General features: G+C 31.5%; 3 protein-coding genes across 6 annotated transcripts in view; all 3 read left to right on the top strand.

Annotated features, from left to right (window-relative positions):
• LOC148612274 (protocadherin Fat 4-like) overlaps nucleotides 1-7,876 on the top strand; it is a 46,808-nt gene extending 38,932 nt beyond the window's left edge. Inside the window, exons 21-30 of one of the 2 annotated variants that reach the window (XM_088593536.1) lie at nucleotides 256-441; nucleotides 1,249-1,360; nucleotides 1,944-2,062; nucleotides 2,443-2,579; nucleotides 3,001-3,180; nucleotides 3,815-4,019; nucleotides 5,661-5,729; nucleotides 5,988-6,059; nucleotides 6,520-6,533; nucleotides 7,262-7,876. In XM_088593536.1, the coding sequence (XP_088449662.1) occupies nucleotides 256-441; nucleotides 1,249-1,360; nucleotides 1,944-2,062; nucleotides 2,443-2,579; nucleotides 3,001-3,180; nucleotides 3,815-4,019; nucleotides 5,661-5,729; nucleotides 5,988-6,059; nucleotides 6,520-6,533; nucleotides 7,262-7,340 (1,173 nt within the window). In that variant the 3' untranslated portion in view covers nucleotides 7,341-7,876. The remainder of the gene's footprint in view (nucleotides 1-255; nucleotides 442-1,248; nucleotides 1,361-1,943; nucleotides 2,063-2,442; nucleotides 2,580-3,000; nucleotides 3,181-3,814; nucleotides 4,020-5,660; nucleotides 5,730-5,987; nucleotides 6,060-6,519; nucleotides 6,534-7,261) is intronic. The other variant, XM_088593538.1, reaches the window with a different exon arrangement.
• Nucleotides 7,877-9,844: 1,968 nt separating this feature from the next.
• On the top strand, nucleotides 9,845-27,526 carry LOC148612273 (protocadherin Fat 3-like). Of its 3 annotated transcripts, none has more exons than XM_088593533.1 (10): nucleotides 9,845-9,942; nucleotides 10,614-10,694; nucleotides 16,581-16,729; nucleotides 17,862-18,928; nucleotides 19,208-19,279; nucleotides 20,053-21,227; nucleotides 23,474-23,575; nucleotides 25,217-25,330; nucleotides 25,741-25,846; nucleotides 26,756-27,526. In XM_088593533.1, the coding sequence occupies exons 6-10, from the start codon at nucleotides 20,055-20,057 to the stop codon at nucleotides 26,914-26,916; spliced, it is 1,656 nt and encodes a 551-aa protein (XP_088449659.1). In that variant the 5' UTR covers nucleotides 9,845-9,942; nucleotides 10,614-10,694; nucleotides 16,581-16,729; nucleotides 17,862-18,928; nucleotides 19,208-19,279; nucleotides 20,053-20,054; the 3' UTR covers nucleotides 26,917-27,526. The 3 variants fall into 3 exon arrangements, with proteins under 3 accessions (XP_088449659.1, XP_088449661.1, XP_088449660.1); XM_088593534.1 differs by lacking the exon at nucleotides 9,845-9,942 and adding an exon at nucleotides 10,032-10,141; XM_088593535.1 differs by lacking the exon at nucleotides 16,581-16,729.
• LOC148612272 (protocadherin Fat 4-like) overlaps nucleotides 27,232-27,605 on the top strand; it is a 29,893-nt gene continuing 29,519 nt past the window's right edge. Inside the window, exon 1 of the mRNA XM_088595370.1 lies at nucleotides 27,232-27,240. Coding sequence (XP_088451496.1) covers nucleotides 27,232-27,240 — 9 coding nt within the window. The remainder of the gene's footprint in view (nucleotides 27,241-27,605) is intronic.

Here is a 27,605-nt window from a genome sequence, read left to right as displayed (position 1 = left end):
TCCAGAAACACCTGTCGAGTATCGTAACTAAAGAAATTACGTCCAGGGTAGAAGTTCTGTAAAAAGGAGTTCTGTGATCTTTTATTTTGTATCAAACTTTGCCGAATTCTCCATTTTTCTTGTGCCATTTTCGAAATCATAAGACATACACCATATAGGTAAAAACTAGGGTATAAAGTCGTACAAAATTGTATAATGCACCCACAAACAAGTATGATATTCCCAAAAAAATGATCATTGATTTTTGATTCGTAGAATGAGGAAGACGGAACAAAAATTGGTACTGTTTTTGCTGAGGATCTTGATGAAAATCCTAAAACAGAATACTCAATCAATATAACTGACAATTATTTTGGGCAAATCGTAACAATTAACGAATTGACGGGCAATATCTACAAATCAGGAGATCTTTTTCTTCAAAATGATTCTATTGTAATCAAGGTAATTTTATTTTTTTTTCACAGTAATCATATTTAGTATCATCTATGAATATGATACATGTAGTCAGTATCGTTTACCAAATTACTATGAAATAACTAATAAACATATTTGATAAAGCGGTCCTTAAAATGTAAAATGGTTGCTTAATATTGACCAGAACTCTAGATCCATATTTAAAATAATATTTCCTATAAGATTTCGGCAAAACGTATTACTTTATTTAATCAACACACCCCTTTTAAAGGTTTATTTGACTTTTTTTCCTATTTTTTCATGCGACCTTTCTCTACAATAACTTTCCTAAACGTTCGCACGGCAGACATCAGTAAGCACTGAATAGATTTAATCAATTCATTTGCGTGGCATTTATTTAAGAAACATTAGTGTCGCTTATGCTAGTGGTGCAAATGCTAGAAAATGTTTGTAGATCTTAATCGAAATAATCCCAGCGTTTATATAGGAATCAATATAATGCATATATTTATGGAATTACAACCTTGCATTTTCAGCTTGAAAAGTGTTCCTTTAATATTATTTGGTTCGTTGGTCGAGTAACTTGTAAACGAGTCGTAAAATTCAAATCAAATACTTAAATGCTCTATGAATCAAACAATAATATAACCCACAAAGCATAGTATATTTGACAATGCGTGAAAACTAAAAAATAAAAACATTACCAACATTACCCACAAATAAAAATCTCACAGTAGTTTGAAATAGCCACGCATTGTAAAATTTACACATAATATTTATTTGAGCACAATAATTATACTTAGACATCAAAACTAAACTTTATGCTTTATACAGGGGTTTGTGTTTGCTAAAGATGGTGAGGATGATACAAAACCTATTGGCAGGGCGCTAGTTACAATAACAGTGAAGGATGGGGACAACAAGCACTATCCTATATTTACAAAAGGTATTTTCCCATTTACTTAATAAATGTGTGTATTGTTTTATAGTGTTTCTTACATTGTAATAGACTACATCTTGAAATTTGTAAGTTTTAAGTAAAAAAAGATGGGAGAATACTACTAGTTCAATATGTAAAAATGTATGAAAATAAGAATTTAACAAAACCATGGTAAAAATATATTGAAATGTCATACATTTAAGATATCATTTTTTTTCTCAAATATATGTTCCCACATAGCGTGATATTGACTGTTAGAAATTGATATGACCGCCACTCTTTCGATTTAAGATTATTACGCCATAATTCAAGAAGTTTTGTATTTTGTTCTCTTTCAATTCACAAAGACTGCCTAGATAAAATACATTTGAAAAGTATACATATAATATAGCAAATAATTTGTGACACTTTTGGTAATATTGCAATAAACGAACCGGTTGCTCGCCATCATTGCCATATCGACCCTCTGCAGCAAAGTTATTTGTTAAAAAACGTTTAATTATGAATAATAAACAACCAAATACAATTATAAAATTAGTACTATTGAAATGAAAACTAAAATGCGAAATATGTTTTTGTATTTTTTCAGATGTCTACGAATATTCTATAAAGTGGGATCATCCACCAATGACTAATGTAATATCTGTAAATGCTACGGACGAAGATGGCGGAGTAATATCTTATGCCATAATAAGTGGGAACAAACGGGTAAGATTTGATTGTTTTCTTCGTTTTGTATGTAAACCTATTACATCATCTATGCTGTGGTCTTTGTTCAGGTTTGCATGCTAGGTGAAGTAATTCTTTTTTCACAAATGTATGGAGGACAGATGATATATAAATGAAAATTTACATTACACATCACTAAAATTTCGCATATTGGCCGAACAAACATTCTTTTCATTTCAATCTTTTAAGGCGTGTTAAATGCGCATCGTTTGTAAAATGTTAAATATAAATTTATTGCAAAAGAAAGAATTAAAAGTTATGATTCAACTCGTTTGTGGAATTAACACACTTGACTATACACACATGCCATGCTATAGTGGATATACTTAACCGTGAATTAATTAAATCATATATTTTAGGGATTCTTTGACATAAATAAATCAACTGGTGTAATTACGCTACAGTTTCCGCTAGATTCATCCGTAGGTACAAACAACACAGTACAGATTACTCTGACAGTACAAGCAAAGGATAATGGTTTAATTCCAAAATCAAAGTATATATTGTGTTCTTTAAAGAATTTAATCCAACTCAAATTTCCTAGCTTATTAAGCATTATGATTTATTTGTTTTCATTATTTTTATGAAAGGGATTACTTTGATATACATTAATATATTCATTTCATTTTCACTAGTATCAATACTAGGCCAATAAGCATTTAAAAAGTCTCACACAAAATCACAATTAAAACAACAAAATAAATGAATAAATAAATATCTGTATGATATTTTCAAGTGCTCTTCTAAGTTCCCACTAGTTTTCAACAAATCAAAGTTGGTTTGGGTATTTTCAACAAAAGTCTGGTCTAAAACAGAATATGGATAACACTGATTTCAACTGTTGTCATTAGTCAAGTGTTAAGGCAAGGGTAAAATGATGTGAGTGCTTAATCAAGTTCTGATGATATGTATTTCAGCACCACGAGAGTTATTATAACTACCGAAGGAAAGAACCCTGGATCATGTATTCAGGGGATTGCACATAACAGACAAGTTAAAGACTTGACACAAGAGCGACTGAATTGGTCTTATGCCTTGTATGGTCTTTCAGGGGCATTATGTATTTCCATTTTAACGACATTCGTCTTTTTATACAAGTAAGTAAAAATTTGAACATACCTTGCTATTGCGTTAATTGTTTCTTTCAGGTAAGGTTTAATACGAGGTGTGAAAACACAGCGTATTTCCGCGTCTTGTAAATGTGTAAAAAAAAATAAAATAAAAATAAATAAATAAAAACTGGCGTTCTTAGTTCGCAAATAAATCAAGTTTAAACACTGAACGTACTTTTATTCGTTTCGTGGGTAAATTTTTTGTGATTTAGGTGGAAATGACCAGTTCGTAGTTTCTTGATTTCATGTGTTTAGGAATTGTATCATACAAATGAAAGGAAAATTTCCTCTTCGTTGGGAACCATGGGTTTACCAAACCCATGAAAACTACTTAACGAACAAGGGTACCCACGAACAATAATACTTTCACAATAGTAGAAGTAAAGCAAAATCAAGGAACGCGAAGACATGCAAGATTGGGACATAAATAAAGGATAGTAACATAATCTCGAGACAAATTATTTTTCAAAGGCAGTAAGTATTTAATTTTTGTTATGATGCTTTGAATACATTTCATAAAAGAACAAGCTTGTATAATAAACAAAAGACTGATATACGTACGTATTCTTTCGGTGTTATATATTTGAGTATAAGTTGAATATACATATGCTAATCATAGGTGGAGGTTTGTTCATGGGATTCCAAAAGAACAACAAACTATTAGTAAAGTCAGAAGGGAAGAAAAATACTTCAGCAAATCAACCCAGTACGAAGATCTAGATAATACTTCACAAACGGCTGCTCCTCGATATTCTGTTTCTAATCAACGATTTGTTCCACAGAAATCTGACACTTTCAAGACCAGGTGGAACGAACCGGAACAGGTTATTTTATATCTATCTCCTATACATAATATAGATGTTTTGATATGTCTACAAGTAGCGGAGGAAACACGGTACAGGGTTAATATAAGTGTGTTTAACGAGTTTCCTGGTTTTTCAATGAAGTAATGACAGACAAATAGTGTGCCATTTTATATTTTAATTTTAGATTTTTATGAAGAGCGTACCAGTCGTGAATTGTTACTTTTGGCAAATTGCCCATTACAAGTGTCAACCTCGTTTAAATGGAGACTTTGATAACCATTGCAATTACGAAAATTCAAATCATATTGTAAATTTAATGTGCTGTACACGTGTTTAAAGGAGAAATATCAGCATTATAATACCGAAGAAGATCCAAGTCAAAAAGTTAATTTTGTGCAAGATGTACTAAAAATATAAACAAAACAATACAAATCCAAATACATCATCAAGAGGTTCTGCCATGCACAGTACAAGGAATAAAGGCCCGGTGTTTTGGGGATTTTATCATTTTAGCACTGCAAATTATTGAATGCATACAATGGAACAAAAGAAAAAGATCGTATTTATGCAATTATATTTTTGTCATATTTTCATTTCCAAATGTTATTTTACTATAAAAAGGGTCTTCCTGAACAATTAACGATAATTGTTTTAACGTAATTTTTGTACCAGATAAGACAGACGTCATTTTGAAATATGACATGTCATTTTCAATTGCCTAAACTTCATTATTGATTCAAATATGAGATAGAAATATTGCATTTCATTGTTCCATATCGTCCCTTATCCTCGACCAATTCAGGGCTCTATAAGAACTTATGGGCTTGATATGGAAGTCTCGTAAAATGTATACGTCAATATAAAATTTTCAAAAAAGATTTGAGTAATAAATGTTGCTTATTTTCTAATACCAGAGTCCCAATCGGTATTTTGACTAACAACGAAATATAGACACTTAATTATAAAATAGAATAGTAAGAGTGAATTGCATCGGGTGTGATAAAAAGAATTTAGAAATTGCTTTGAGAAATCAAAAACTATAAATTAGTTTTATATATTAAACAGCAATGCGTATTAATACATTTAACGCTCCGAACAATAATACTTGGAAATTTACAAATATACAGTTAAATTTACATCCGGACGTTTTGATTTAAGATTGTCCTAGTTGTACTCAGAACCACTCATATGATTTCTATTTTGTACACATAAAAGCAATCATTCAGCTTTTTAACTAGTATGCAGTTTATCAACAATAATTAGTGACCAGCAAACGCAGTAGTATTTAGCCGGAAATAACTCCATCAATGTATTGTGCGCAAAAGTGAAAATCTTTAACCTCTTACCTTTGAACGGTTTTTCGTTAGTTACCTCTTTTGCAGTAAGTTCACTTTACGAAAATTTATATATAAACACACAGTTTAAGAAGCCTATTAGACTAACTGAATATTTTAAATTCTTTCATACTTCATATTTTTGTTTTGTCAAACAAAAAGAAACTGAAAATGCAAGATGCTTACCTAAACCACCTCTTTGTTTTAAGTCAAAGTCTAGGAAAAGTTTTGTCTAAACAGAGTTTGAAGGGAGCGTTACCAACAAAAGTACCGATGCATAAAAAAATCAACTGTAAGTGTGTAAATACACTTTTTTTAATTTTAGAGTTCTAACCAGCGCTTTAACAAACCACGGGATATAGACATTAGGAACAGATGGGATTCGATAGATCAGGTACTTGATTAATCCATTAGAGTTTATGTGTCTATTTGAATGATAAGAACAACCGATCCGATTCTGCTTGAGCCAAGTTTTGATTTTAAGTATTATAATACCTACTAAAAAAAAGAGTTTATAATGTTAATGTGAATATTCAAAATTATTTCACACCAAAAATATCATAATCGTTATTTCAGTCTTTGTATGTAAATGATAGCTTAGTTTTAAGATAATTTAGTTATTATGCATTGTCATCTTCATCGTATTACACAGCATAGCTCTAATCAGCAACTAATTCGAACTCGTGATGACGATTTCCGAAACAGATTGGGTCCGTCAGAGCAGGTAAAGTTTTATTATAAACATAAGTTACTTCACTTGTGATAACAGTTTTATTTCTAAATAATAGTTGGAATGTATTAAAACTTACATGAGATATCGCGACTAAACTTTCAATATCAAGATTTGTTTCCATACCACGATGTCAAACAGAGCCACTTTCAAAAGCCTTTTTAGAACAGCAGTTTCTTAACTAATAATTAATTATAAAAAGTAAAATTAATGACATAACGAGAAATGTCAAATATTACAGTTTAGAAAACACTATGCCTACTGTTGTTTGATACTAAAAATTACCACAAAATCATATATGCGGCCCCTTTTAATTTTGATCGTGTTTATTTTAATCCTTTCCATTACCGGATATATCCCTTGTTTTGTTGTGTTCAATCACAATTAAACAAAATGTACGAGACAAACTCTTCAATGACTCACACATAAATTATCTCTGTGGTTTCTATTTCAGCATAATGACCTACGGTAAGTACTGAAGATTTTGTTACATTTATTTCGGCCCCAAACTTGCTTGTTTAAATATTGATAATACATTGTAATTGACACTTTACATCTAAAAATGCATTATCTGTTGAGAAAGTCATTCTTGCTTTCCAATGAACTACTATCCTGTTGTCTCGTTTTGAAGCTAAATTAAATTATAGATTAAATTTTTTTTCAAGCGTACCAGTTATATATGACACAATTCACTTGAAGTAAGAGTAATAAAGGGAACCAAGGTTATAGCGGTAATCAAAAGAATGTAATCCAGGTACAAAGACCAGACATGGAAAACAGACATACAAAACAAAGAACATATGTAACTAAAATTATACATGCAAAGTAGCAAAAGCAAAAGAGCAACTCGGACTCCACTAAATACTGAGAACAGGTGCACCGATAGAGTAAGCGTCCTCTTCTTTTCTGGAAACATCCGCCGAAGGATGTTAATGTTGTATACTAAATTTTAAACATTAAACACTTGTGTTAAGCAATGTGATTAAACACTGTCCAGTTTGAATAAGAGAATTATTATTTATTTGAATAATCCTCGAACTGAATCTAGATAGTCAGTGTTCGTGGTAAAGGACGACGATGATGTATTTCATTTAACAAACAAGATATGTTGTTAGGTGCGTGGGTTTTGTCAATAAACGATAATTTTCTTCTTAATCCATTTAAAAAATATGAAATATCTGTTTTTTTCTTTTCAGCTTCATATTAGAACGTGACAGTGAACCTTTCTCAGATTACCTCGATACAACAAATGATCCAGTGCCCGATTATGATTAAGGATTCTACTTTGTTTTGAGTGTCAGTTTTTGTAAGAATCGGGCGGTCAAACCCATTATTTTGATCGTGCAATTTGATTAGTTGCACGATCAGAATCAAAGGGAAAAACAAGATTTTCTATATCATGTTGGTGCACTGAGATATAATTTCATTGACATACACTGTAAATCGACATCTAAAACGCTGATAATGAATATACGATTGTTCAAATTATCGGTCATAAACTGTATGGTGAAAGCTGTGTAAACTGAACCTTGAATAAAACGAAAACCTTTCTAAACCAGACACTTTTTGAAGTCGCTTTATGAAACTGTATAATCCGAACAAATTGTAAAATCCAAAAAAGATTCGGTTTAGACAGGTTTTACTGTACTATATTAACGATATTATAACTTGTTTTATTGTATTCAATAAATTGTATTCAAATTTAAAATATACTGTTGTAAATGTGTGCCTTTTTAACCAGATTGTTTTTCAGATCATATATGATAATAGATCAAACGTTAAAATATCAATATAATGATATTATACTCTTTCATTCCTTGATATATATGTGTTTATGAAAAATGTATCTTCTTGTTTCAATAATAAACTTGAGTTGTGAGTTGTTCTAAAACCAAATAATTTTGGGTATATTTAATGCAATCACTTCACAATCACTATTGAGAACATTTGATTGAATATAAACCTTATAACGAGGATCTTGACAACCAGAGTGACATCCTAGCCGGTATGTTTTTATCAGATCTGTTATCCACGCTTCGAAAAAATCTACCAATCTACATTTACCGTTGCGGTAAGGCAAAATCTCCACCAGTGGTGATGTAATGGTTGTAGTAATAAGGGTGACCAATTACCGAACACTAATCCGATCAGTAGTCAAGTCATGTCAAGTTCAAAATAATCTGACAAAATAGATATTACAGCATCGGAAAAGCTGGTACTGCAATGGTCCTGGCTTAGTACAGACATTTCAAACAAAATGGTGGATTAAATCTAGATTTTACAGCGCACAAAACCTCCCTCTTCCATTGCGGCAAAATATAATGTCGTTGATTAAATAACATTTGCATGCTACAGAAAAGGAGAGCCAACACGTAATGTTGCTGTTGGTTCTCATGTTTTCATTTTCTTACTTATTACCCTCTTGAAGAGCGGGGTCGTATCATTATATACCTTTGGCCGTCTAAACGTCGTTCATTATTCAGAATAAATTGGAAAACTTTTACAAGACTCCCGAGACAGTTGTTCCGGTTGATCAATGACATACCTATAGGAACATATAATGCACCACTCTGCACAGAATTTTTTTATTTTGTATGAGGCTAGGTTTTAATGACGTCATTAATACAACAACAGAAGCGACAAGAATATATAACTATGCGTAAGAATTTTGTTGTCGGGAGACCTAAGAGTTATTCTTGTGTCAGTGTCATTCTGTATTATAGATATATTGGTTAAATAATCTGTATACAAATTTTATTAAAACGACAGGTTATTCAGTTTAGTACTTGAATAATGGTTTAGGTCGTACAAAGATAATATTTGTTTGAATGGGTGATTATGGTTTAAAGTTCTATTTTTCAATAGAACACGCCGTGCTTTGAACAAGAGCAAGACACGACACGCTGGGTCGGATCTTTATTGTGCTAGATCACAAAGGCAATATACCACAGACCAGCATGCAACCACAACCTGCCTCCGAGCCAACCATTCGTCACTCTATCCCATCAATGCCGAGTGCTTGACAACCAATTTAAAAATCATTGTTGCGACTTGGCCCCGGGATCAAAGCCAAAACAAGACCATCTGCTCTTGAGGCCAGCACGCTACCTTAAAACCACCAAAGCGGTCAAATTTTAGTTCGAAGATTTAGTACTTATATTTGACCTATGCATGAACAGACAATCAAAGGATTTTCTTGAAGCTTACAATTTAACGTAATACCTCAATAACAATTATTTAGCTTTTATCTCGAATCAAACCTATATGGAATATTCAAGATGGAGAAAAATTGTTAGAAATATGAAGTCATCGAGAGTTACAACTACTCAAGTCCAATAGTGTGCTTTCCTCAAAAATAAAAATATATATATATAAATAATATTTTCTTCTCTTCATTAAAATATCAGGATGATATGAATATAGGAAATTTTGATATGCTGTAGATGTGATTCATGATATAACCTCCCTTCAGCAACAAAAAAAATACAACAATAAATTGTCTTTAAGAGGTGAACATACCAAAAAATCGTAATGGGAAAAAAATCTACATCAAGAAGTTCAATCATGTGCAATACAAGAAATGAACGTAAAAAATATTTATTTATTTTACATTTTCTTCTTTGATATCAAAATAAAATATCGTTGTTTTCCTTATTCATTTAGTTTCTTCTCTGAAATTCACATCAACAAAATCGATCATGTCGATGTAACTTCAACTTTTATGATACCACTCAACATTAAATACACATTTTTATTTGATATTACCATTCAAAAACCACCCTTTGAGATATAAATCATTAAATTCTTACCTCTTATCAGTAATGTAATGTTTGTTTATGTTAGTTCTATATGGGAAAGTGACTGAGTGATTTCTCATGTAAGTATTATATCGAACTGATATAACTTGTTTTGTATTTTCAAGAATTTCAAAAATTCTTTTTTTCCTTGTTGAAATGATAAAATTACTAGTTAATTTGATAAGGTGCATGCATGGACTATAAAGCACATTGATATCAGAAAAGAGAAGCATATAATTTGAAAAGAAAAGTTGAAAATTCCACCATCGGATATGCTAAGTATACTTAAATGTCATTTTTATCAATATCAATGTAAACATTTTCTTATATACAGTCTTCATGATGTTGTTTTTATTCATTTTTTATAGTTTTTTATCTTTCCACAGAAACGATATGGAAAATAAGAAAACATTTGTCGCTAAATGTACTGCGTCTATGAGGTACATGAGGTGAAACATTAGGCGTTTAATGATTAATTTATTTGTAGTTTACTTGGATCTTCTTCCCTCGAGTTGCTATTGAATTTATGATATTCCTTACGTAATGAATACCCCAACACATGTAATAATGCACGGAACTTTGGCATTTCTGTAAGTCTTTTCTTTATAAGTACATTTGTTTTACTTGGCAAAAACCTAGAACAAACACTATCCCATATCAAATTGTGATGACCTGCACATGTATATTTATCTGATTTGTTGTAGTAAGAATGCATATGCTGTTTTATATTGTATAATTTTTTTTATTTTAGAAGTTTTATGAAATGAGTCACACAAATCAAACGAAGCAAGCGGTTAGTGTCAACCATCTTTCTTTCTTGCAGATTACAGAGGTAAGATTGAATGAATACAAAAACTATCACTTATCAATGGAAAGGAAAAATAGTTTAAGTCCTACATAATAACATGAATGTTTTAATCATTAATTATTAATTTGAATTATTAGAAAATGCAAATGTTTGAACCGACGATGTACTAGTGTTTTAACAATAAAAATCACAAAAAACAAACATTGAAATAGTTATATGTCTTTATAAAAACAAACAAACAAGCAAACAATATCAAATACACATGCAAATATAATCATTACCTGAATGTTTGGGAAAAAAAATAGCTACTGTGACATCTTTAATTGGAATCAGGTTTGCATGTTTGACCCCATTTTCAACACACATATATGTATATAACGTCTCAGAATGCGACGACTCTATTCGCTACACTGTTCCATCGCATCAACTTGATACAGGGAAGATAACGTAAACTTATATAAAGGTCTTTCCAACGATGTTAGAACTGTCAAATTTGCTAAGCAAATTTTTGGTCGTTCCCACCGCGGGACTCGAACGCGTACCGCTGTGACATCTATGGCAACACCGCCTGCACTACCTCCAGCGCCCTAGACCACTCGGCCAGCTAGGCTATATAAAAATAAGCTTTCGCTGGCCGGGTCATTCCTTCTCGTAGGATTAATCTAGGGCTGTAACTTAGTACACGATGTATGGTATTACGATACAGTTCATCTAGGTGTTATTATGTACGATAGAGGATCAAACTAATGATGCATGTCACAACCAATCAATATTATACAACGTCTCAGAAGGATCTGAAAATTCCCACTAAAAAGCTATATTTTTATATAGCCTAGCTGGCCGAGTGGTCTAGGGAGCAACAATTAGTGCAGGCAGTGTTGCCATGGATGTCACAGCGGTACGTGTTCGAGTCCCGCGGAGGGAACGACCAAAAATTTGCATCGCAAATTTGACAGTTCTAACATCGTTGGGAATTTTTAGACCCTTCTATAAGTTAATGTTATCTTCCCTGTAGCAGTGTAGCGAATAGAGTGGGTGATTCATGGAGGAAAACATACTTTCCGTTAAATCGTACTCAATATGATATCTGATATGGCGTTCATTCATTTCTAAATGTCAGTAATTTTAGGTATAAATTATATGAAATACTACGCGTTGCACTTCTTCGATATCAGCGGAGATAACTCACTTTCCCTATCATTTTATTGTAACTGGTCAGCATTTTCTGACATTTTTAAGACGAACGAATTGTCAATTTGCTTTTAATAGACCATAAACTATTCGTTTTTTGTTGTTGTTGTATTTTATGTGTTTTTATTTTTGATTTTTAATTTTTTTTTTTTGGTTTTTTCTGAGTATGATTCATTATTTGTCACTTTTGCCTGATTCTCACAGATTTCAGCACATTAAAGTATAAAGCGATACGGTCTATCTTGAACAAGTATTACCTTGACCTATTTTATTTGAAATTCAACAAGGAAGACTTTGTTAGACAAGTATGTCATTGGAGAACATTTAAAGTGATTTATGAGTTTGATAACACAAAAGTGTTAAGGAAAATAAACACAAGATTCAATTTAGGATTTGTTGAGATATTCAATTTATTACATTATTGATGCACATTTTCAGTTCAATCACAAGATTTAAATACAATACATTATAGTGAAGATGTACTATTGATCAAATTCATTGCCAAGAGATAAACCCCATACAACGTTTTCTGTTATGCTATAACTTTTTGTCTGTTAATCTGTATAAAATATAAGAATAAATACTGTCTTTGATAATTTCGCAGCACATTTAACCGATGAAAAAATACTCATTAGTGGTTTGAAACAACGCGCCCATTCATGTTTAATCACTTTGTATCACCATTTTAAGAACCAGTCGTTATTAGAATTAGACCATAGGTCAACAAAATCAAGTTTATGTATGAAAAATAATACCCATGTAAATATAATCAAGTAACCTTCAATGCGAAGTTCTCTGAAGTAAATTGCACAAGACTATGGAAAATTCGAAATCTTTAAAATATACGTGGATAGCCATCTTGCAGAATACTTCTATCCGAAGAAAGATCAGAAGCAGACTTTATTGATTTTTACCGATAGCTTCAGTTTAGCTCATGACGTCATCTAAGTCATTTACGTACTGATACAAGTACTGCAAATAACACGTAAACAAAGAATATTCTGTAAATACTACTATGATCCTTTTTTTCTAAGCATAAAAACATGCTGCCTTGTCAAGCTTAAGATTGCACCAATTTTAAAAGAGAAATATGCAAAAGGTATTTATGACTGGCAACAAATACTCTTCGGAATTAGCCATTAGATTTTTGTCAGACATACTAGTCTTCTAGCTGCAAATCCCGTTGTTCGTCAATGTTGTCTGACTTTTGCTTACAAATTGTGCCTCAATCTCCCCTTCTGTATATTTTGGATTGAAATTATAGGGAAAAAGTCTCATAATTGCACTTTATTCGGACATCGTAATCAATTACCTAATTGTTTTCATTTTACTAACCGACTTCGTGACGTCACAGTTCAACCGATCATGGTGGCGCCAATAGGCGTGGGAAATTAAAATTAGTAATCCCAATTAATTATTAATTTGAGAAAAGGAAATTGTTTTGTTTCAATTAATTTTCGTGAACATTTAACAGATTAGTTTCGATGCTTATGACTTGCACAATAACATAATCTCCTCCTTTAAGTCTTAGATTTTTTTTCGGTTTTTGCTCTTTTGAAATAATAGGTTATATATTTTTGACTTGAAACTTTCGAAACTTTGAAACTTTTTATTTCACTAATGGCGTTACATAATAAGCATAATAGTACAATTAATTTAACAAACAATGATAATACATAAACTAACAAATATATATATGAAGTACATATGCAGATGAAAGAGTATAATATCTAATATATCATTTAAATACAGACATTACAATTTTGCAAAATTTCGCAAACCTGACAAGTTCAAATTAATCGTGACTATTCATTAAATCTGTACCCAAATATTGAAAATCTTTTTATACATCTATTTGTTTATTTATATAAAAAATAAGTACTCTCACACTGTCTATTTCTTGAAAAGGTCATAATATTAGTCTTTGCTAGATTAAGATTGAGTTTCCATGTTTCATAGTACAAATAAATAGTATTTAATGCAGATTGTTATTTAGTAGTAGATTCAGCAAATATGACAGTATCATCCGCATATAATAACAAATACAATTTAAAGAAAACTTCAATATCATCGTTATCAAATAACAAAATAGAAATGTTACATATATCAGTGAGCATCATAAACATATGATAAACATTCTGTCAGATCATTAAGAAAAATTGAAAACAATAAGAGTGAAAGATTTTACCTTCTCCTACATTGGAGGTAAAATATTCTGAGAAGTCGTTACCAGATCTAACACAAGACTTACTATTCATATATAAATTTTGTACAATAATAAGCATTTTACCATCAATACCATAACGTTAGTTTTTGCCATTATAATACCCTGTTCACAGAATCGAATAATCTTTTCGATATTCTGCAAAAGCACACTACAGTTTTTTTTTCTAAATAAAAACATATCAATAAGGCATTTTAAGTTAAAAATGTGGTCAACAGTACCATAGCCTTTATGAAAAACCAGCTTGCTTTTCACATGATAAGCCTAAGTATTCAAAGTTTTTGAATAATCTATTGTTTAAAATACATAGAAAAACAGTTTCTATATCAGCTAAGTATTGTGATACCTCTATAATTGTCCGCATTTGCGGGATTACCTTTGTTTTTGACACATATAACTTGATACCAAGGATATGAAACATTACGACTTTCAAAAACTAAATTTAAATTGGTCGCACTGCACAACATTTCTGGGCGTATATATATATCGAACATTTTGGGATTTGAAACAGAGTCTGTTTGCTTATACCCCCCTTCACTGCCATATCATTGATAATTTTTAATGGTTATCGTTCCTGGAATAATTTATTTGAGTATGAGATGAGTGCGTAGTTTTCTTCAAAATGCAGACTGTTTTGTATGCAGAAAGGACAATAGTAACGTAAAAACTATACCCCTGGTAGATTGAAAAAGTGTGCTTGTTCGATAGTGTTTTGTTAACCGTGAATGACCTTTACTAATTGCAGTTTCTGATATAGATTTTGTATTTAAAAGTTTTATGGTTAAAATTATAAACCGGTTGATTTTTTTATGATATTACAGTGCACCCTCTTTACCATACGCACGGATGTGTTTACAAAGATGTAGTTTCACCTCTTTTATTTAAATCCAGATTTTACATCAAATGACCTCGCTAGTGTTTATCAAACATGCTTTCCACACTCATACGTTTAGTCAAGCGCAGGTTAATGTTTAGTTCTGAGTTTATTATTTTAGTACATTGATATCATTTTTAGGCTTTAAATAATTTTCTTCGTCTTGTTGGTATCATATTCGTCTTAAAGAAAATAAACACCTTGCCTTTACTCTGATTGATAAAGAAAGACAATGTATAAGCAATCGAATACCTTTTTATCATCTATTATTGTATGTGAAATCTTGTTTCACATCCCTTTTGGTACAGAATAACTTTACACGTGCCACTTCATCTCTTTATGTTTTATATTCGTATTATGTTTAGAAAAATGACGAAAAAAAGAGTAATTTTGCCTTTACCTTCTTTGCCGCATCTGTTCGACTGTTGACATTCAGATCCTTTATTAAACATACATGCAACGTCTAATTAAGTGCATATTTTATTACCATTGCTTAACTCTGGCCATGAATGTATTTTTTTTTAAATTATTTTCGCGAAAAATAGTATTTGGTAGTAGTATGGACGTTTTTTGCGTTTTTTATAACGTCGAAAGTTGTACGTCGATATCAGGGTGGGTTGGTAACTTTATACTGACCCGTCGTTAACGGCAAAGTCATCAAGATCAGCCATTGCCAATGGAAATGTCATAGTTAAAATGATAACATTCTTATAATAAATCAAATAATTTGTTTATACATGTAAATCAAACTGAACATTGCAATATGACTTGAAATAGTCAGCTATAAATCTTTTGTAACTATTCAAATGTGTGATAAAAAGATTATGACATTGCATACCTTGCATCAACCCCAGAAAAGCTCTTGGGCTCAGTATGGAAGTATTGTATTGATACACAGGCCGATATGGAAAACGTAATGTAATAATTTGTAAATTTTTAACCGAACAATTCAAATAAAGTTATAGTCATGAAAATAATAAAATGAAAACGAAAATTGGGAAAAATGATTGTATTTATTATGTTTTATGCTTGTCATATCATTAAGTTTTATTTGACATTGTTTATTACTGTGTTTTTACTACAAGAGTAATCAAGGGAACCAAGGTTATAGCGGTAATCAAAAGAATGTAATCCAGGGACAAAGACCAGACATGGAAAATAGACATACACAACAAAGAACATAAAGTAACTAAAATCATACATACAAAGTAACAAAAGTAAATGAGCAACTCGGACTCCACTAAAAACTGGGAGCATGACACTTTTTATAACAGCATACAATCTACAAGAAAATCACAAATTTTAAGGACTAAAAATGTAAAAGGATCTTTAATGCTTTATACAATCAGTATCAAGATTGTATATCTCAAACAATCATTTCGAAACAAAATTGGTAACCAAATTTCTATATTTGTTTATTTATTTCCAATATTGAAATAGACGACTATGTTAGATTGTCCACTGGATGTCAACATATGCAATGGCAATGTTTCTGTTTTTGTTTGTTTGTTCTGTTTTCTTTTGATTTTGTCGAAATTTACACATCGAAAAAATCCTAACTCTAGCATAACTGTTGAAATGCAGATTTTTGTTCTTGAATGTGTTTGTTGTTTTATCATAGGTCCTCAAGAAAATGGTTATTTTGAGATAAATACAACTACTGGTGAAATTGTTCTCGAATCCATTATTACAGAATATGATAAGGACAATGTAGTTTTTGATGTAATCGTTTCTGATAAAGGCACCCCACCTAACGTTGTATACATACAGGTACTTGTACTGTTGAATCATTTTCATTGGCTATGAAATGAATTTATTTGACTTTTGTTAAACAATCATACTCACATGCGTACGGGTAAAATCAATAACGGATGATGTCAAAGAAGGAGTTTGTAATGACTGAAAAGTTGTTAATATACATTATTATATAGATAGCAGTGTTTATCGAATGTTCCAAGTGTAATAAATTTCGATAATTCACACTGTGAAAAAAAAGTCGATAATTTCACTCTCACATTTTCTCCAGCCAAAACGTCACAATTTTAATATCAATCCACCAATCACACAATTCCAAATTTACGTTGAAAATATCGATAAATTATGAAGAAAATCTTTATAATAAATAGGATAATCAATTGGTTTTCGAGAATAACCAAAATATGATCACTCGTGTCAAGAACGTTTGAAGATTAAACTCGTGCGCAGAACACGGTCGACACACTCGTTAAATCTCGGCGTTCTACTGCACTCGTGGTCATTTATTGGTTATTCACTCTTTCTAATTATCCTATTAGGAAATTAAATTTCCGTATTTATTGCCATTTACGATTGAAAGGTACAAAATCTAGTCTCATAAATGCAACACCAAGTTCTACAATTTTTTAAACATTGTTCGTCATGGCACATCCCATAGTGTGCTTTGTCAGATAGAGTTGGGAGGATCTTTGCTAATAGTTAGTGGCCGATCCAGGAATACACTAATGAGACGAAACGCCCTTGTCGATATATATATATATATATATATATATATATATATATAGAAAGGTCTGAAAAATTCCCAACGATGTTAGAACTGTCAAATTTGCGATGCAAATTTTTGGTCGTTCCCTCCGCGGGACTCGAACTCGTACTGCTGTGACATCTATGGCAACACCGCCTGCACTAAGTCCAGCGCCCTAGACCACTCGGCCAGCTAGGCTATATTAAAATATAGCTTTCGCTGGCCGGGTCATTCCTCCTCGTAGGATTAATCTAAGGCTGTAACTTTGTACATGATGTATGGTGGTACGGGACAGTTCATTTAGATGTTAATATGTAGGATAGAGGATCAAATTAATGATTAATACATTAATTTAACAGAAACGATATTTGCATATGTAAACCAACAGTTTTATACATTCAGGTACCTTCAACATAATCAAGTGCTGCGCAAGTGACTGGTTTCGAGTTATACACGTAAGATTAGATAGTATAGCACTTTATATCCTATCAATCTGATTGGTAAGTATATCAGTTAACTGTTTTTGTTTTTTGTTTTTTTGTTTTTAAAGTTATCATAAAATGAAAAGGTGAGTACAAGGCTTTGGTTACTTTACAGGGTATGGTAAGTTTTAACGCTTTACGCATACTGAGTGATGCTAGAGTAGTTTTTATCCTCAATTTTACAACTTTTTTCTTACTCTTGTTTCCTTTTAAAAAAATACTTCTTTTTTTCAGAGCATATGGTAATATTTCATGTAATAGTTAAGGTTAATTTTGTATACAGAAATCAAAACTTTATATTCCTAAAATGGGGTCTTTCATTCCTAATACCTCACCGGTTGTAAATTGCGGGTGTCGGGTGTCGATTAATGGATCGAAAAGCAAACTAAACAAAAGTCTGATCTATTCTTTAATCGATGCAAACATTTCCTAAGAAAATGAAAACGGACATAAAGTATTCGAAAAGAAGACTTATTGAAGCACACTACGTTCCAAAGCTTTTTTTCAGATATAGGCACAAATATTCACAAATAATAATTGTAAATGTTGTTTGTAGTATTGTGGGAACATTACGTAATTGAAACCATGGTCGACGACGGTGACAGATACGTCGTCATGAAATAAACATGGTCATCTGGTAGTAAACGTCATATTGTGCACGCTGTTTTTCTTCTTTAAAGTACAATCATCGCCAAATCCCGAAAGATGTTTCAAATATAGAAAAGGTTTGATTTATTAAGCCAGAACACAATCAAACAAAATATATTGATCATTTCTTTATTTTCATTTCAGAAACAACAACAATACCTTGCCCAGAGGTCAATGTCACTCGGTCTGATGTAGGTTTAGGTGACGAATGTGGTGAACACAGTATCAGTGGAAAATGTAATGTCAATAACAGTCATTGTTCTGCAACTGAAAATAGTACATTATGGGTTTGCAAATGTTCTCATGGATACGCACAATCAATAAATATTTGTCGAAAAAGTAAGTATATTGTACAACATTCAAGTAAAACATTTTGTTTTGGCTTTATTTTGTGAAGGAAATTGCTAGGTTTGATATATAGTCTTGCGTGCTCTAAAGCAGAAAATCATAATCTTATCTTGCTTTTTCGTTTTTATCTTATTCGTAAAACAGACAGTTGAATTAAAAGCCTGAACGGCGATTAAATAGAAAATACCAGTATAACAAAGTTATGTTTTGACGGTAAAATAATGTTTGAGTTTTGAATTAATTTAATGTTTTATTGTATTTACCTTATAGTTCCCGAAGAGATTTTCAAATCTAAAATAAGACATTATTCATCCGATAGTGAATACTGGACAATTGATATAGGTAGGTGGAATTGTGTGATTAATCGCAAACTAAGAAAGACGACGTCGTACAATTATCCAAATTTAAAGAGTAATTAAGGGAACCAAGGTTATACATGATTTTTTCTTGGCCTTAAAGATTGAATCCATTTGTTACATTGTTACGGTTTTATAATTTTGGCAAAAGCATTCATGTTCCTTATCAAGATAGGTCATTTCTATATTGAACCTTTGATAAACCATGTACTGAACATGGTTGATGCATATGTGTTTCAACGGGCAAGATGTATCCGGCTGGGCACCAATTGTGTACTACTACTAGTCAATCGTTTTCTACATTGAAATAACTCAAGAAAAAGGAATGCAGATAAAAGTTTTTAATGTCAGAATCCGCTATATATATGATGTACGTGACTATGTAAGCCTCAATTTTGTTAAAATATATCTCATTCCCGAACATATGGAATTAAAGACGCTGCAGATACTAAAGACACTAGTTTTTTTAATGTCATATTTCTTATTTGTATTCTCCCCCTTCAGCAGCATGTGTGCTAGTTGTATGTATTTACTACTGACTGAAGTTTCAACTATACGTATACTTTTTATCACTGTTAATGATATTGTTTTGTGTTGTCGACACTTGATGTTTTGTTAACCAACAAGTGTACCTTTGTTATCACTGTTAACGACATTGTTTTCAGTCATCGGCACTTACAGTTTTGTTAACTAATAAGTGTACATTTGTTGAATGAAAATGAAAATGAAAACTGTTATATCTTGTAATATTACTTTTAGTTATGGATAGGATTGATCAGTTCAACAAGACGAACGTTACTACGTTGATTGTAGGACGATATTCTGGTTATTGCCATACAAATCTGTATACACCATATATTAATATGAGTTTTGATGTGAGTTGTACGAATCCGTCGACTCAATCAAAGTATGAAATATCATTGATTGTAACAGCGACAATAGAAAATGTTATTATTCGGGATTACTATAATATTCATGTTACAAGAATCAAAAAAGGAATTTATAAGGAAATATTTATACTTGATGGCACTCCAGGAAATACCACAATTGGTCAACTAGAGGAATATAGTGATTCCGACACTGGCCTCTTAAACTTGGAGGAGAACCATGATTTGATAGGTATAGGAGAATTTGGCAATATTTATACAAAAATTGATGTAAACATAGATGATTACTATAACTGCACTGTAATAGCAAATTCCGAGAAATTTAATATTTCGTATGACAAAAAAGTTGTTGGAGAAATTAAAGCAACATTTTTACGACGACAGTTTATTGGGCGGCCCCTTTTGGAAGATAGCTCACCAGACACTGCAATTGCGTATTTATATTTACAATCCCAATTTGAAATCATCCATGAGGCAGGTTTTCATTTTAACAAGTGCGCCTTGCTTTTGGGTACAACAGTATTGAATTACAGTGTCCTCACCGAAATTACAGAGACAATTACCTTTAGATTCAACGAAACGGATTACAATGTTACGATTATGTTTAAGGTAATAGACGTAAACAACAATGCACCATATTTTCTTCAAGATTCTTATGATTTTACAGTAGTTGAATCGGCAGATATTGGGAATGTCGTAGGTGTAGTGAGAGCAAACGATTCTGATTCTGATTCTACGCTCAAATATACCATTTCAGATAACCACACATTAGCAATCGATGACTACGGTGTCATAACACAACAAGGTGAACTTATTTCCTCATTTGATACAAGTGTGACAGTATATGACGGCCGGTATAGTATTTCGACAGAAATAGGTATAACTGTGAAAAAACAAGATAATGATCATGCAGTCTTATCGCTCAAGGCAAGTCTAAAGGAAAATGTTAATACTACCGTCATCAAATCTGTCTTTATCGGTGGGTTCACGGACTATAAATTTGCCAATGCTGATTCTTCATCTAAGTTTATTGTGGATCCTCAATCTGTAAGTCTTTATACGTGCTATTATAACATTGATATTATAAAAACTGACAAAATGGTTGTGACAATATATAACAAATATTGTAAAACTTATCATAATTATCATTAATATCAACGTAAAACAATTAAAAAAGTAATAAAAAGGTAGTCTTCAATAGCGCCTTCTTTTTTTTCTTAAAGGCGTTAAACAAACTTTGCATATCTTACATTTTTTGACATGTTTGATTCTGTATTTTTTTAATATAATATTTTACATGTATTTCAATTAATGACATGTGATTATCCTACTACATAGATAGTAACTAACTATTAGATTATCAACTAATATTGTGTTGAGATGTTGTACAATTACTATAGTACGTGGGCTGATATAACCCCCCGTGCACCCCCTCCCACTCACTCATCAACCAAAATATGATTTTCAGGTACCCTTATACCTCCCATTTAAGAATATTTTTGTCGCCAAAACATTAACTGGAGCATTTTTGAATTTTTTGGCTACTGTTTATAATTCGTTGAGGCAAAAAAAATATTTTTTTAAAGTGTTTTGATTCTTCGAACTTCCTCTTTCTACAGAACGAAGAAAACAGGCATACGTATATATCATCATGTGGCCAAATTTCGCAGCTTTACAATGGTACCAAGAAAATTGCAGTAGCACTTAGGACTTTGCGGTCAAATGAGAAAAAATATACCCCTACTCCGCCGAAAAATCGATTAAATTGACATATTTTTCAATGTCAAAACCCCTAGAGTATTTATTCTTCAGTAAAAAATGGCTTATTAAGTATTTTCTGTTTAGTATTATCACAATTTATACATCTGAGTTTCTTTTGATGATTTTGACGATTTTCGTAGTCAGCATTTATCAAAAAATGCGAAAAATGTTCGATTTTTTGGTCAAAAGTCACATAAATTCGACCCTACAAGTTGTTGCCCAACTAAAACGTCTTAAATTTAATAGATAGTTTAATTTCCTACAGAAATAAACCACGAAATACTACTTTTCAAGAAAGGATTTTCAAAAAATGTTGAAAATATTACCCCTAACCCTTGAAAACTGGTTCAATATCAAACAGAATTCTTATTCACAGCATACTGGCACCGGGAAACTCATATTTTAGGTATTCATTTTCAGAATTTCAGAATTTCAGAATTTCTTCTATTTATTTCCCTTTTATAAGAATAACGTAGTCAAGCTTTTGTGTGATATATTACATTAATGTAGTATCTTAGCTTCGAAATGAGCCCAAGTTATAAATATTTGAACTTTTCTAAGTCAAGTGAGGTGAAAAATTGCCATCCCTACCCATAAAAAAAATACTGCAACATGAACTCAAATGTTAATTATTGATATATAAACGGTGTACAATAGTGAAGTTGGGTTCTGTTGTTTTAATTATCGATGTTTCAAACATATCTTATCATTTTAGGAGCGTATTTTCCAGTTTCAATATGACAATAATGGTTTTTTTATAAAAAGGGGAGACCAGTTTTCTATTGGTAGGGGTAATATTTTCCACATTTTTTAAAAAATACTTTCTTGAAAAGTAGTCTTTCATGGTTTATTTCTGCAGGAAATTAAATTATCTATCGAGTAATACCAAATTTGAGACGTATTAGTCGAGTAATAATTTGAATAGTAGAATTTATGTGACTTGTGACCGAAAAATCGAACATCTCATTTTTCGCATTTTTTTTTCTGACTACGAAAAATCGCCAAAAATCCTCAAAAGAACCCCAGAAGTATAAATTGTGATAATACGAAACAGAAAATACCAAATAAGCCATTTTTACTGTAGCATTAATACTTTAGGGGTTTGACATTGAAAAATATGTCAATTGAAGCGATTTTTCGGCGGACTTTTACCCCATAACCCTAAGTGTTACCGCATTTTACCTGGTACCATTGTAAAGCTAAGACATTGGGGTACACGATAATGTGTAAATGTGTTAAGTTTGTTCACATATGCTATCCCTGAAAGGCTTAGACGCTTAAACAATTGAGTCACGAAAATCTTGGCTTTTTGACCCAGTGGGGTATAATTATAGCCCTATAGTGAAAAGCATCCGAGAACATTCTTTTGCGACAATTTGATTCGGTAATGGGAGGTATAAACATACCTAAAAACATTATAAAATTGATGAGTTGGGGGTGCACGGTGGACCCTCCCAGCTCATGGATTACAAGCTATTGTGATTTGATTATAGCTTATTTTGTAGAATTAACAAATCTTTATTGTTTAATAGGGCGACGTTAGTAATATTGAATCTGTTGACAGAGAAGTTCACAATGGACCTTTTATATTTGGGATTATTGCTAAAAAAGAGGGGTTTTCATGTTCCTTTGTGGTAAGTATTTTATACTGTTCTACTATAAACAAAAACTAGAGAAACTCTTATAATCCAACTCTACCATTCGATAACATGCACTTTTGGACGTCCGAATTGTAAAGACCTAAATCTAAAAATCTGAAAAAGGTACAAGATAGTAAAATGTAATAAAATTCTGTAAAGTTTCTTTAAACTCCATTTAGTGGTGTAGTAGGAGTGCCGGTATATGTGATTGGTATCCCATGCCCCATATAAAAAATGACAAAAGTTTGTGTTTTGGTATGTGGAACCTCTAAATAGATTTAAATTAAAATCTGCAATAAAAGATGCGCATAAGAATATTTAGTAGCAATTCTGAAAAGTTTCATTAAGTTTAATTGAGTGGTGTAGGAGGAGTAACGAACAACAGGTGACTCTCCGTTCGTGAAACAGAAGAAAGGAAGAAAGGAAGGACAGACACCCTTATCACTATATAACTTCATATTTACAAACATTGAAAAGTCAAAGTCAAGTTTACAAATGTATTTTGTCTTCGAAACAAATGTTGAAACAATTGATTTATCTGCAGAATTGTGCTGAAAAAAAAATCAGAAACACAACCTTACGAGTAAGATATTTCTCAAAAATTCACAAAATTTCTTTTCTTCTTTTGCGTTAATGTAGCCCTTTTCTTAAATTAAAAGATAGTATCAATGTTGTAATTAAATAACTCCGACTTGACCAATGTAGAGATATCTGAGATATCTTAATATTTAATAAACAAATACAAATGACATAGAATGGTATCCAATAAACATCAACACTAGTAATAAACTTATCATGTTTATGATGGGCAAATCACTGTAGTCCACGAATATTATTGCAGCAGGAGTTAAATATAGTACTTTGTCAAAATTATGCTGCAATGAGTGAAATTAATATGTTTTGTTGGGTCATGAAGATAAGACATATTTCCACATTCGTTGATACGTTTTTAAAGAATTCAAACAAGAATTAAAAATTAAAATGGAGTAATATTTTTTTCATTATGAAGGCTAAATGATATGATGTAATTATGTTAAAAAGACAACCTATAAAAATTGATGCTTGGAAAAATCTAACATTTCATTCATTCCATATCAAATCACGAGTTGGATGTGTTATATGCACGTCGTTTTCTTACTCATAAATGTGTCCATGGTATCAGAGTAGTGTGCTCGCTTCGAGTTCGGGAGATCGTGGGTTCGATCCCTAGCCGTAATACACTAATGACATTAAAATTGGTAGGCACTGCTTATCCGCTCAGCACGCGATATTCATGAGGACGAGGTGACGACTGGTTAGCTCGAAGTCAGAATTGTGCGAGCGGGTTGACATGCCGTCATATTGACTATTCCTTCCGGCGAGGAAGCACGATAATGATTTAACGGTTTAACGTGACGGACTAGGACAAGTCAGGGTTGCTTCGATTGGTCAATCATTCTCGTCCTGATATGCATACAATATCTGTCATAAGACGTGAAACCATATTAAATCAATCAATCAATTTTAATTTCTAAAATATGTCTCCATATCAAAGGGAAATAGTACAAATCTCTACAGCAATTAGTTTTAGTTTGTGTACGTGAATGTGTCAAGCGTGATGTGTGCATGTTTAATTTCTTTTTGTTTCTCTTTAAGGAAATAGGAACTCTGACCATAACTATAGTGGACGAAAATGATAATCCTCCAACTTTTTCTCAAACAAGTTATACAGCTGATATAGATGAGAATGCTGCAAATAAAGAATTGAAGGTATCAAAATACCACTTGATGCTTAATGAAAGTGAAGGCGAAATTAAAGGAACAATGATTCAAATATAAAAGAACATGATTCGATGATAAAGACTAGACAACAAAATAGAAGTTGATATCAAAGTACTTGAAAAAACAAAAGAAAAAAAGAAAGAATCAATAGTATTATTAGAATTTAGGTTATCTTTCTAACGTACAAATAGTTGAACAGCTATACAGCTATACAACATAAGATGCAAGTTTAAAATTCAAAGACATAAGATTTTTAAACATGTATAATGACCATAGCTACTTAAGCATTTTGAAAACCTGTTTTGTGCAGGAGGAATAGTCAGTGATTTGTTTTAATGAGTACACCTTGGTTTATAAGCAAATTAATTCAGTGAGATTAAACTGAATATCATTTTCAGATGGATTTTCCAATCAGAACAACAGACAAGGACATAAATCAAACTGCCTTTTTTCGACTCATCAATGGGACTGGGAGTAATCGTTTTAACATAGACAAATTAACCGGTAAATATCATTAAAATGCGGAATGCATTATCTGTTTGTAATTGGGTGTTAGCTTTAATAGCTATAATTAAATTCAATCAAAACAAAAATGCATTGCTCTTTCTTATATCAATATATTAACGCTTTTCGGGAGATATACATTTTTTTTTAAATCTCGTGCAATTAAAATAGATTCAAATGATATCGGTCTTGTATGACTAATTTCATTATCTATTGATATCATAAAATTCCTTTTGAAACCTTATGCAACCCCCATCACTCTATCATTAATCCTTCCTTTTTCATTAACCCTATTCCAAATATAGAATTTCCCATTTATCATAGAGTCCTAAATGAGTTTTTTTAACAGAATATTATAATATCAATTTAAAGTTTACATTCCTAGATACTTTACGATTTCAAAATATAAAATAATCACTATAAATATGATATCGGTAAAACAACCGAAGCATCAGCAATGGGATGATTCAAATACGTAAAAATAAAAAAAAAAACGTGGCCTGAACGAGAACACATGAAATAGAAACGATCTGCATACACAATGTATCGAACCGAGTAAAAAAGATTACACATCCAAAATGAAAATAAGGGACACAAAAAAATAACTGAAGCAATATGATCTTCCATTTGACAATTTGATATATTTTCATAATATGAATAATAATTTTTAAACTGATATCCCCATTCTCCCCATTCGATATCCATATCTCCTATTCTCTAGCCCCATAAACTATATAATTGGACTTTATCCCCATACATGTACTGAATTTACATGTACGTTATAACGTGACGTTTAAAACCCCCGGCTTTGGCTTTGAATATAAAAACGCTTATCCGTAGTGGAAAAAAAAGACATAGATGTATATGAAACATTTTAAATATTTACTATTTCAAAATTATTAATTTTAGGTGTTATTAGAAGTAACCAAGCTATTGACAGAGAGGCAGAATCAACCGTTAATATATCAGTCGAAGCGAGTGATGGATTAAATACTGCTCAGACAATGGTTTATGTGAACATTTTAGATATCAATGACAATCCACCAATATTTGTTGACCGTTTTAAGTAAGATTAACTCATTTAAGGTATTTTCTAAGCAATTACAATAGTTTCTAATTACAAATTAATATCACAAATGTAACATTAATTACAATTCACTGATAACCTTATACTTAATTTTTTTCTAAAAAACCGGAACTATTCAAATATTGTATTAGATTTTCGAGTGATAAAACCATTCCTTTATCTTTTTAATTCTCCAAAAATTGTCAGCAATGTTTAAACTTAGAAAATATAAAACTGTTACAATATATATGGTGTAAATATATAAGATTTAAAAAGAAAAACAGTTTTAAAGCCGTTTTGTTTGTATGTACAGTAGAACATGCGACATGTCGCTATAACTGCGTTTTTTCAATTCGTCGATTGAACTATTCAGAAGCTGTCTTGCATTCTGGGAATACTATTGTTCAAAACATTCATGTTTGGTAAAGACGTCTTTTACAAATTCACTGTGACGGCGCACTCGTTTTTACGAGAACAGAAGTTGAATTTCTGAATCGGTTTGTGATGATAAGTAGCTTTAATTTTTTTATTAACACGACCAGAAACCTAAATAAACTAATGTCATCACTTTGTGGTTTCTTGGAAATATGACAGCAATTATTATTTATAGAAGACAGGGGGAATTATTTTATTTAGACGCTTAAACAATTGAGTCACGAAAATCTTGGCTTTTTGACCCAGTGGGGTATAATT

Source organism: Perna viridis, chromosome 7 (assembly GCF_037379345.1).
Source record: "Perna viridis isolate PV_CMFRI_1.1 ecotype Kerala chromosome 7, ASM3737934v1, whole genome shotgun sequence".
NCBI lineage: Eukaryota > Metazoa > Mollusca > Bivalvia > Mytilida > Mytilidae > Perna > Perna viridis.
The sequence above is the reverse complement of the archived record's forward strand: the minus strand, read 5'-3'. Positions and strand labels throughout refer to the sequence as shown.

Bases quoted from the DNA above. Each gene is read 5' to 3' on its own strand.
- LOC148612273 (XM_088593535.1), top strand. From the start codon at position 20,055: ATGGATAGGATTGATCAGTTCAACAAGACGAACGTTACTACGTTGATT. The intron at 21,228-23,473 runs GTAAGTCTTTAT...ATTGTTTAATAG, and splicing joins TTATTGTGGATCCTCAATCT to GGCGACGTTAGTAATATTGA. The intron at 23,576-25,216 runs GTAAGTATTTTA...TTTCTCTTTAAG, and splicing joins GGTTTTCATGTTCCTTTGTG to GAAATAGGAACTCTGACCAT.